The 12,071-nt window shown below is 45.3% G+C and overlaps 1 protein-coding gene across 1 annotated transcript in view; it reads left to right on the top strand.

Annotated features, from left to right (window-relative positions):
* Positions 1–12,071, top strand: part of LOC144824453 (protein spinster homolog 3-like) — a 340,991-nt gene that overhangs the window by 315,535 nt on the left and 13,385 nt on the right. Inside the window, exon 11 of the mRNA XM_078683551.1 lies at positions 4,099–4,258. Within this exon, the coding sequence (XP_078539677.1) occupies positions 4,099–4,258 (160 nt within the window). The remainder of the gene's footprint in view (positions 1–4,098; positions 4,259–12,071) is intronic.

Genomic DNA, 12,071 nt, shown 5'->3' with positions numbered 1-12,071 from the left:
CTACGTTTTTTAAAAATATTCCACACCTTCGTGGTTTCCACTGCCTGCCTTTTACCTATTTGGCAATGATCTCCAAGAAATGTGTTTTGTATTTTATGAGGAAACCCATTCAAAGATGGCCGCCTCCCTGTGACAATCTTTTACATGGGTTTGTTTAAATAATGAAAATGCATTCAAAGCTGACCGCCATGAATGTGCATTATAACTTCTTGAGTTGATGGAGGTAATATCCGTACCAGGAAAAGTTATTTGTTAAATGCTAATACATAATTGCATATGTATCGTATTAGTAACAACCAGACCAGTATTCTAGGTGAATGGGCATTTACCACGGCCAGTATGTCATTCATATTAATGCCCATGGAATGCCAAACTGGTATTTTCAGCAGGGTGTGGTTGTCAATTCTTCAAAGGGCTTGTGGTAGCAGCAGTGAGATCCCTCTTAACATAAACTATGAGCTCATCGCTCATCGTAGGTTTGACCTCTCCCCTGCCTTTAGACCGCCAACAGGCTGCTGTTTCCAGCTGAGGTGCTATGGTATGGGCAAGCTGTCGCATCTACAGAAAATTAACTTGGCTCTTAGATCATGGATGCCAATTGAGGGCAGTTGAAGGTAGCTGCTTCCCCCTAAAACTTCCCTTGCTACCTTTCGACTTAGGGGTTGTGAAGGCTGCATTAATAAGAGAAATTGAGAGGGTTTTAACGGCCCTGGTTACTTTTTGTAATTTCCATTCCATTTCCTGCCTTTAGTCCCTTTACAGCAGGCAGGAGTCTCTGGAGGGTCTAAGGGTAGGACATGTGGTCAAATGTGTGATGTCATCAAGGGCCAAAGGTTGAGTGATATCGCTACTGCTACCCCAAGCAGTTTGGTGCATCAACATTAATGTTTCGGAGTTTTGCTTATTTTCTGTCCATTCCCTGCCATGTATGACGCTGAGGCTAAAGGCAATGCTAGGGATAGGAGCTAGAATGCTGACACTGAGGCCAGAGGCCATGCTAGGGGCCTAGGGCCCTAAAAGGATCTAGGACACTGACGCCGAGGCCAGAGGCAATGATTGGGCCCTAAACGGATCTAGGACGCTGAGGCTGAGGCCAGAGGCAATGCTAGGTTCTAAAAGTATCTTAAATGCTGAGGCAAGAGGCAATGCTTGGTCCTTAAAGGATTTAGGACGCTGATGCTGAGTCTAGAGGCAATTCTAGGGCCCTAAAAGGATCAAGGATACTGAGGCCGAGGCCAGAGGCAATGTTAGGGCCCTAAAAGGATCTAGGAAGCTGATACTGAGGCCAGAGGCAATGATAGGGCCCTAAAAGGATTTAGGACGCTGAGACCAGAGGCAATGCTAGGGTCCTAATAGAATCAAGGATACCGAGGCTGAGGCTAGAGGCAATGTTAGGGCCCTAAAAGGATCTAGGAAGCTGATGCTGAGGCCAGAGGAAATGATAGGACCCTAAAAGGATTTAGGACGCTGACGCTGAGACCAGAGGCAATGCTAGGGTCCTAAAAGGATCTAGGAAGCTGATGCTGAGGCCAGAGGAAATGATAGGACCCTAAAAGTATTTAGGACGCTGACGCTGAGACCAGAGGCAATGCTAGGGTCCTAATAGAATCAAGGACACTGAGGCTAAGGCCAGAGGCAATGTTAGAGCCCTAGAAGGATCTAGGAAGCTGATGCTGAGGCCAGAGGCAATGATAGGGCCGTAAAAGGATTTAGGACGCTGAGGCTGAGACCAGAGGCAATGCTAGGGCCCGAAAAGGATCTAGGGCGCTGATGCTGAGGCCAGAGGCAATGCTAGGGCCCTAAAAGGATCTAGGTTCTGACGCTGAGGCCAGAGGCAATGCTTGGTCCTAAAAGGATTTAGGACGCTGAGGCTGAGGCCAGAGGCAATGCTAGGGCCCTAAAAGGATCTAGGGCGCTAACACTGAGGCCAGAGGCAATGCTAGGGCCCTAAAAGGATCTAGGAAGCTGATGCTGAGGCCAGAGGCAATGATAGGGCCCTAAAAGGATCTAGGATGCTGACACGGAGACCAGAGGCAATGCTAGGTTCAAGGATATTGAGGCTGAGGCCAGAGGCAATGTTAGGGCCCTAAAAGGATCTAGGAAGATGATGCTGAGGCCAGAGGCAATGATAGGTTCCTAAAAGTATCTAGTATGCTGAGGCCAGAGGCAATGCTAGGGATAGGAGCTAGAATGCTGACGCAGTGGCCAGAGGCAATGCTATGGGCCTAGGGCCCTAAAAGGATCTAGGATGCTGACGCTGAGGCCAGAGGCAATGCTAGGGATAGAAGCTAGAATGCTAACGCTGAGGCTAGAGGCAATGCTAGGGGCTTAGGGACCCAAAAAGGATCTAGGACGCTGAGGCTAGAGGCAATCATAGGGCCCTAAAAGGATCTAGCACGCTGACGCTGAGGCCAGAGGCAATGCTAGGTTCTAAAAGTATCTTAAATGCTGAGGCAAGAGGCAATGCTAGGCCCTAAAAGGATTTAGGATGCTGAGGATGAGACCAGAGGCAATGCTAGGGCCCTAAAAGGATCTAGAGCGCTGACGCTGAGTCCAGAGGCATTGCTAGGGCCCTAAAAGGATATGGAGCGCTGAGGCCAGAGGCAATGCTTGGTCCAAAAAGGATCTAGGACGCTGAGGCTGAGACCAGGGGCAATGCTAGAGTACTAAAAGGATCTAAGACGCTGAGGCTGAGACCAGAGGCAATGTTAGGGCCCTAAAAGGATCTAGGGCGCTGATGCTGAGGCCAGAGGCAATGATAGGGCCCTAAAGGGATCTAGGACGCTGAGACCAGAGGCAATGCTAGGGTCCTAAAAGGATCAAGGATACTGAGGCTGAGGCCATCGGCAATGTTAGGGCTCTAAAAGGATCTAGGAAGCTGAGGCCAGAGGCAATGCTAGGGATAGGAGCTGGAATGCTGAGGCCAGAGGCAACGCTAGGGGCCTAGGGCCCTAAAAGGATCTGGGACACTGACGCCGTGGCCAGAGGCAATGCTTGGGATAGGAGCTAGAAGGCTGACGCTGAGGCCAGAGGCAATGCTAGGGGCCTAGGGCCCTAAAAGGATCTGGGACGCTGACCCCGAGGCCAGAGGCAATGCTTGGGATAGGATCTAAGACGCTGAGGCCAGAGGCAATGATAGGCCCTAAAAGGATCTAGGATGCTGACGCTGAGGCCAGAGCCAATTCTAGGTACTAGAAGTATCTTAAACGCTGAGGTAAGAGGCAATGCTAGGTCCTAAAAGGATTTAGGACGCTGATGCTGAGTCCAGGGCAATTCTAGGGCCCTAAAAGGATCAAGGAAACTGAGACTGAGGCCAGAGGCAATATTAGGGCCCTAAAAGGATCTAGGAAGCTGATACTGAGGCCAGAGGCAATGATAGGACCCTAAAAGGGTCTAGGACGCTGAGGCTGAGTCCAGAGGCAATGATAGTACCCTTAAAGGATTTAGGACACTGACGCTGAGACCAGAGGCAATGCTAGGGTCCTAATAGAATCAAGGATACTGAGACGGAGGCCAGAGGCAATGTTAGGGCCCTAAAAGGATCTAGGAAGCTGATGCTGAGGCCAGAGGCAATGATAGGGCCCTAAAAGGATGTAGGACGCTGACACTGAGACCAGAAGCAATGCTAGGGTCCTAATAGAATCAAGGATACTGAGGCTGAGGCCAGAGGCAATGTTAGGGCCCTTAAAGGATCTAGGAAGCTGATGCTGAGGCCAGAGGCAATGTTAGGGCTCTAAAAGGATTTAGGACGCTGAAGCTTATACCAGAGGCAATGCTAGGGCCCTAAAAGGATCTAGGAAGCTGACGCTGAGGCCAGAGGCAATGCTTGGTCCCAAAATGGATCTAGGACGCTGAGGCTGAGACCAGAGGCAATGCTAGGGTCCTAAAAGGATCTAAGACGCTGAGGCTGAGGCCAGAGGCAATGATAGTGCCCTAAAAGGATCTAGGACGCTGAGGCTGAGACCAGAGGCAATGATAGGGCCCAAAAAGGAAGCTAGCAGTAGCAGCGGCCACTCCTAGATAACCCTATCTGTAGTCCATGGTATTTTGTCTGAAATGCACCATACTAGAATCTTCTCATTTGTTTCCTCTCCTCAGATTTCGGACGCCATCCAGACCAGCAGGGGAGACTCGCATCTGTGGTCCTTTCGAAGCCTGGAGTACAGCTTCCTGCTCTGCCCTTTTGTCGGAGTGCTTGGAGGAGGATTTTTCCTCGCGACAGCTCTTTACGTAGAGGAAGACCGGAAGAAGGCAGAAGGTGCTCTGACGTCACAGTAATGATCTTGGTTGAATGGTATCAGATTCTGATTGTTTATGTCATGGGCTTGATGGGAGATGGTGAACACTAGCTCCTAAAAGTACATCTTAGAAGAGTTGTTTTTGGTGCTGGTCTGGATGGCCCAGTACACACTTAGCAAAGAGAATATATTACTCGTCCGTCTTCGGGATTCGGTTTCTTGATGCTATCACAAAAGAAGTTCACTCATTAACAATATAATTAATATTATAATTGGCTCTTGCCTTCCTAAAAAATACGTGAAATCGTTTCACTAGCGCCTTTTTGCTAATAAACCTGGAGCCTTTAATTGGCTAATACCTGAGGCAGTTACGAGCAACCTTGGAACGATGCCCGGTGGAGCTGTCCTATACAGCTATAGAGGAGTCTGGCCCCTTGGCTGTCACCTAACCAGCCGGTCATCTGTCATTGTTTTCCTTGTCTCCCCGTGTGTGTCTCGTTCCCTCTCCCTCCGCCTCCTTCTGTGATTCTTTGATTCAAACTGATGTAACTATGTAACCCGTAACCCACTGGTTCAACTGATCTAGATAACAAAAATGTTTGTACCTACTACGGAGCCAGAGCAACCTTGGCCGATGCCCGGTGGAGCTGTCCTATGCAGCTAAAGCAGAGTCTGGCCTCTTGGCTGTCACCTACCCAGCCAGTCTTCTGACATTGTTTTTCCTTGTCTCCCCATATGTGTCTCCTTCCCTCCCCCTCCCCCTCCTCCTCCCTCTGTGATTCTTTGATACAAATTAATGCAACTATGTAACCTGTAACTCCTTGATTCAACTGATATAACAATGTATCCTGTAACTCTCTGATCACCATGTAAAGCGCTCTGATACCTCCGGGCTATATAAAACTTTGCAAATAAATAAATAAAGTAAAATAAATTTAGAATCAGGCGGATGGGATCTTCTGATACAAAAGTGACGGAGATTCCATCCAACATATTATTAGTGCCGTTGAAAATAATGCACTTGTATAACGGCAAACTGGATATCCGTCAAGTGTGTGATAGAGTAGCCAATCAGTTAAACTCTAAATTAAGCCAAACACAAGCAATCCTGTGCCAGTGAGCAGCAGTGACTAGAAATACTTGAGGCAGATTAACCATGAATCAACCGCACAATGTAGGCAGGGGTGGTCATTGACCGCAGAGTTTTAGCCCAGCAGCGATGAACAGCATATTGTAGTCAAGAGTGGAGTAGCCAGTAAACAACGTATAGTGACCTGGGAGAAAGGCATGGGACCTGATTCATGTAGGTAAACTTACAGTTTAGTGTGTGTTTATGATTGTTTGATATTCACAAAGGGATTTACAAGTAGTATCTTTAAGAGTGTGGAGTCTCTGCACATAAAAACATAGGTCACGAAAGTTTAAGTTTACCTTTCTGAATCAGGCCCATGTTGATCAATCACGGAAGCATAATACCTACAAATGAGGAGTGTGAACAGTTCATGCCCCAGCGCCTTGAGACCCTAACTGGTGCTTAGCGGCGCTCTCTAAGAACTCTGATTGGTGGATGCAGAGTGACCAGTGAAGAAGAGATGATGACCAGATAGCAAGACATGATGACACTATTGGGCCTGTAGTAATGCCCTGTCACTCTGTCCTAGAAGTTACAGATACTCCTGGCATTGCTCCCTCCTGGGTGTGCAAGGGGGGAACTGAGGACTAGAAGCAATGTGCGCTCTAATAATTATTTTTAGGTTCGGCAAGAGTATGTTTGTGAGTTCCCTCTTCTCCACTGTGTGCACAATCATGAGTAGTGGGGAGCCATTATGCAAGTAATCGTGTTGAATGAACACGTGTCAGGGCACATCCGGGTCCCTGGCTCTAAGTAAAGGTAGTAGTGTTTGTAGGAACTGCAGGATAAAGTTAGAACATAGTACAGGTGACACAGGGTAGGGAGTGCATAGTATGAGGCACAGTTTTTTATAAGTGAGAGAGAGGTATCAAAAACTGTTGTGTTCATGTGGAGAATCTTTGCGTTGAGACAGTACAGGTCCCCCTGAGCTCGATTGAGTCTCCTTGATTGACGCGAACCCTGGCTCGCCTCCCCCATAGTAATGGTGGTCCGCACTGAAATGCATTCCACTGACCACACACGCGTTCAAATGGTTCATGAACACCACAGCATTGTCCTCTAGCCTCATCACTACGGCGCGAATTCCGCCGCAGTGCTGAACATTCCGATCGCGGACGTGGTCATGACGGATCCTGGCTGTCATCAGCACACGCCCACCATAACTCATGACGGCCGGGAGTCTGGAAGAGGCTAGACAACGATACAAAGAGACAGAAATCTGAATGTAGGCATCTTCTGACTGTTTCCTCGAAGCCAGTTAGTAATTCCTAGGCTTTTTATTACTAGGCTTTTTATTACATTACATGCAGAGGTTAGTGTCTGTATAGTTTGTAGTAATTTTGTGCAGCACCACGACAAAACATTTTAGCTTCTGTGAAGAGGCTGTGGCTACAACACAGGTAGGTCTCGCCCAATCTATTGAACTTTTCTTGAGAAATATTTTTGCTTTTCTGTGATTCACATGTTTTTAATGTTTTTAATGTTTTGATCTTGGTGTCTGCATAGAGTTTGGTTTCTGATGTAGTGTAACTTAACAATAGCACGCACTATCATGAATAAACTATTTTTAGCTTCTGCTGCGAGGCCGGGGGCTGCATTCCAGGCGGATATGATTTAATTAACTTTCTATAAAGATCATTTCAATGTCATTACATATGAGCAATAGAAGAAAGTCCGTTGAGTAGCTCACATCTGTTGCAAAAAGGTGTCATACAATTAGGCAACAGCTTAATCTTTAGAGATGCTAATGATGCGAAAGGTGACGACTTCTAGAGAAGCAGCTAAAATAACCTGGGATCCCTAGGGGGTAGATGTATCAAGCCTTTTGCGATTTCCACGAATCGCAATAGGCTTTTTTGGATTTTTTGAAATGTATCAAAAAATCGCATAATAAGGAATCGCAAAAATTTGCAATTCCTTATTTTGCCTAAGCTTTTAAGGAATTGCAAATTTTGCGATTCTTTAAATGCGATGTATGCGGGTTTTAGAAATTGTGAATTTGGGTTAAGAAATCGCAAATTACCACCAACTTGTATTTGGTGGTAATTTGCGATTTCATTTAAAAATGCCCTATTTGGCATTTGTGAAGGTGGCATGTGACGCACATACATGCCCATTGAGCATGTATGTGCGCCATATGCACACACATGTAAATTTCAGGGGTGCAGCAGGGTGTCTTTGAGACACCCCTGCACCCTTGAAATTATTCTCAGTTTGCGAATTCGCAAATTGCGATTCGCAAATTAAGAAATATTTCACAATCATTCCTATGGGCCTCCTGGCCCATAGGAATGCATGGGAAATTATTCCTTAATTGTGAATTCGCAAATTGTGAATTCGCAAATAAGGAAGACTAAGAAATCGCTAAAAAATAGCGATTTTCTACATACATTCCATTTTGCGATTTCTAAATAGCAAAATGGAATCTTGATACATCTACCCCTAGATTCTTAAATGTATGTTTCAAGGAGGCATTAGCCCATCCATGGAAGGGCATTAATAGTGCCTTTGTTTGCCAAGGCTTCTGAGTGATGCTTTCAGAGTCTATCTGTGTGACATGGTGATGGATGCTGGGCGGCGCCCGAGCACGCAGCCTACAGGGAACCAACCTGATTCCCCTCATGTTAGGTTATCCTGAAAAAATATATAATCATTCTGATTTAAGTGCGTGCCCATGTGATAATTTATCTCCTCAAACTGAATTGCACTTAGTCCTTTTCTGCAGGCAATATGAGTATGAAAGGAATGTTCACCTCAAACCAATTTTAAAGAAAATGAATTTTAAGCAGTGCCGGGTAGCACTATACTTTTTTTTAAAACACTACCTGACCCTTTGGCTTGTTATTCAGTTGCATCATTCCTATGGGCCTGTATGAGGAAGAGGAAGGGTTCGGCACGCAGATTACTGAGTTCGCTAACTAGTAACACAAGTACTTAGATTCACCATAAGAAATGATTTCTTTTTTTAATACTTTTATGTATTCTCGTCTTTATTCTAGAATTGTGATGAAATATTTGTAATCTTAAAGATTGAATTTTGTAACAATTTTGTGATGATGTATTTATATGTGCTTTTATGATCATTTTTAAATTGATCGAATAAAGATGAATTGATTGATTGATTGACTACAACTGGGACCATCAGGATCCCCTTAGAAATGAGGAATTACCAGGGTAACCAGGAATAATTCCTGGCCCTGTTCCCCTCAAAAATGTCATTTTCTCTGCTGTTTGACCAAGTACACTCCCCCCTAAATCAGGCAGAGTGGATTGAGATTCAGACGGTAACCAGTAAAAGAAGCAGGGTGACCAGTGATGCAAGCTGGTGACCTCTGAGTGAGCGAGGAAGGCTGGCCAGTCAGTGAGGCGTTGCTGACCTGTAACTGAGTCAATGACCAGAGAATGAAGTAGGGTGCTCAGTGATGGAGGCGGTGATCAGGAGTGGAGGCAGAGTGTCCAGTTCCTGAGGAAGGGTCATCAGTGTGCGAGAAGACCAGAAGAACAAGAATGTGAGCAGTGAATGGGCAGGATTATGAGTGAATGTAGCTTTTAGCTATGAATGAGGAAGTGTAACCAGTTTAACAGAAGTGGGACCAGTGAATGATGAAGGGTTTACACCGAGGGAGGTGGGACCAGAAGACCCTGGCAGGGAGTGATCAGTGACAAAATCAGCAGTGAAGGAGGCAGGGTGACCAGCACATGACGTAGAAGGATGAGCAAGGTAGAAGGGTGGCCAGTTAACAAGGCAAAGCACAGTGAATGAGGGAGTGAGAAAACAAAGTCTCAGTGAGCAGTACACGAAGCAGGGTGCACAGTGGGTGTGGAAGGGAGAGCAGTAAATGATGCAGTGCTACGAAGCAACCAATGAAGTATGCTGGCATTGCATACAATAGCAACATGAATTCATTTTTAATTAAATATACTTTAATTCTCGAAACCCAGAAAAAATATGATATATTTTTGGGCCGCATCTCCTCCCTCTGAGATGCTGGCACATTTATATCCCAAAACTTTGAGTGTTGTTCGACTGGACTTCACATCGCAGGAGGTGTGTCGGCTTCTGTTTTGCTGATGGGTACCTGCTGAGTAGGAGACGTGATGCCAAGAAGCAGCTGGGCTTGAGGGGAGATGCCGCTTGCCCTAAGCATGTATCAATGCTGGTTGCACGGTTCACGGCAAACCTTTCAAAGAGCAAGTGCACTAAGACTAAAGAACTGACATCGGTGCAGACAACTGGTAACCATTATGACTGCACAGGCGCCCACCTCCTGTTACTGCAGGACTTCATGGCGTTTGTTTTGTTTGCATCTATAAGAAAGCTGGTTATATTCTCAGCTTTCAAAGCAATATCTAAAGGTATTGAGAGATATCTCAGTTACATATTCCAAGGTCCAATGAGATTCACCTGATGGGGACAAGTCAGCCCAGGGTCTTAGGTGCATGCATACTCAATGATTTCTTCCCCAAAAGTGGAATTTGCAATACTTAATAAATCAATATTTTCAGCTCAGCCAAGATCTTTAATCAGGTATTCCATTTGTCCAGTCCCTCTTTTCCTAAAGAAAGATCCGCTGCAAGCTCAGGCTTTTTTCAAATTGTCTAAAGACCACTTCAAATAACAGGATTCTCCAAAACATCAGGGCACATCACATTGAACCCTACATGATTTCAATAGAATGTATGTACAAAGCAGTTTTCTCGTTCTTGCTCAGTAGAACAGTAAGACTGAAAGCTGCTACAGAAAGTCCACACACACACACAAGGTTTTCTTGGATATGCCTCCTAAGAGTATCCGGATAAAGCCCAGAGGTGGATGGACAGGAGCCAGGTTCACCAGAACCTGTTATGTCTTTTGAAAGAGGATCTTCCATTGAAAGTATCTAACGCCTTCACTTGCTCACAATCAGAGCCAGGCCACAGGCCTAGTAGATACAAGCAAAACAACCATTGACCTACCTAAGCCAAAACACACCTCATGTGTCCCAAGTTGATGTGAGTTGAGCTACCCTGAATTTCAGTACAGAACCTAAAAAAAGCCAGAGCATGTAGATGATATTGCACCAGTATATAGAGTTTTACATATTGTGCTACATAAATATCATAGTCAGAATATCGAGTACCTAAACATTGTGAAAAGAGCTATATAGGTACGTAAAGATTTATTATACTTTACTTCTGTGACAGTAAACCTATACATACCTACATATACTTCACAATATTGTGGTAGTCGATCCTTTGTCTATGACATTTTTGTAACACAATATTTTTGTGCTCAACATTCCGTCATACAGCCATGCCTATATTCAGCCTTAACATTTGGATAGACTCCCAGAGTCCATTTGCACATTGTCACAGAAAATCAAAGCCACGTTGAACTGCTAACTGCCATTCAGCAACATTGGAGTAAGATGGGGGCATACAGTTGTTTCACTGTATTCAGTCTGCTGTACAAGTGAAGTCCTGTGTTCATTGAGGTAAATAAGCAGGAGACACTCTCATTCCTGTTATAAATACAGTACAGTTTCATAGAGCATTCTTTTAATCACATATGAAGAGGAGCACATTCTTGCCCCTTGGCATCAATGATTCTAGATGGTTTCTTGGGCTGATTGCAATTGTGTATTGTTTCTTGTGCCAGTTTTTCAATAACTCCAATTTTCCTTACATTCCTTGGAGAGAATAGAATCAGTGAATTGACTCAGGTCAAAGTTGGGAAGCAGTGATAGCTCTCCAGGGAGAAGAGAAATAGAACACACACGAATCACACGAATGTTTAGGCAATTTGCGATTCATTAAATCTTCAAACATTTGAATGGCTTGTGTTGGGAGTGATTTGCTTTGGAAAAAGAAAATTTAGGGATTAAATGCAGATTAGCCAACCTCAGATCAAAAAACCGAGGTGGTTTGTAGTGGGTCAGTCCACTACATGGTTGGTTGGTGAGACCCGTCATATTGCTTTAATGTGACCAAAAGATTTGAGAGGTCTTGGGAATACAATTGTTTAAAAATAGCTCAGGCTTTCTCTTAACTATGAGGATAGTCTGTCTCAAAGCACTCCTGTCAGAACACCTTTCAGGCAGAAGAAGCCCTCCTGGACCCTTCAGCTCAGTTATCAGTTTTATCCACGCGTGCCGTGGTTGCTCTACCGGAGTCCCTGGGAGTGTTTCACACTCTGATATCACGGAGGTCTGCAGATGCTTCCGGTGCTGAGTAGTACTCTCAGCTTTACAGGGACAGTCCTTTTGTAGCGCTCCCACCGGTGTCACAGTAAGTTCTTTTGATCCCTCTTGCAGGTAAGGGGTGATCGTACTGCTACAGCCAGGGTGCCGTCACTCATAGGTCACCACAGCGGCCTTCTCTCTTGACATCAGGCAAACCAGATCACGATCCTGACTGATGCTCCACTCTTTGATTTCCCTAGGTGATGTCCCTTCACCCAGCTGGGAGACTGGCATATCTTAGTCCCTAGTACTGGTCACAGGTAGAAGTCTTACAGAGCTTCCCACCCTCAGCATACAGCTTGACTGGCTGCTTGACAGTTCACAATTTCACAATTTAGGTTGCCTCAAACTCCCCTACTTTTAGTCCACTTCCAGACACCAAATCTGATTTAGGGTCTGCTTCTTTTTGAAGTGCTCACTCCTTTGCTCTGTCCCTCCTCCAGTACATAGTCTGTCACAGCAGGAGTGACTCCAAACTGA

Source organism: Lissotriton helveticus, chromosome 3_1, assembly GCF_964261635.1.
Source record: "Lissotriton helveticus chromosome 3_1, aLisHel1.1, whole genome shotgun sequence".
In the NCBI taxonomy this organism is placed as follows: Eukaryota; Metazoa; Chordata; class Amphibia; order Caudata; family Salamandridae; genus Lissotriton; species Lissotriton helveticus.
The sequence above is the reverse complement of the archived record's forward strand: the minus strand, read 5'-3'. Positions and strand labels throughout refer to the sequence as shown.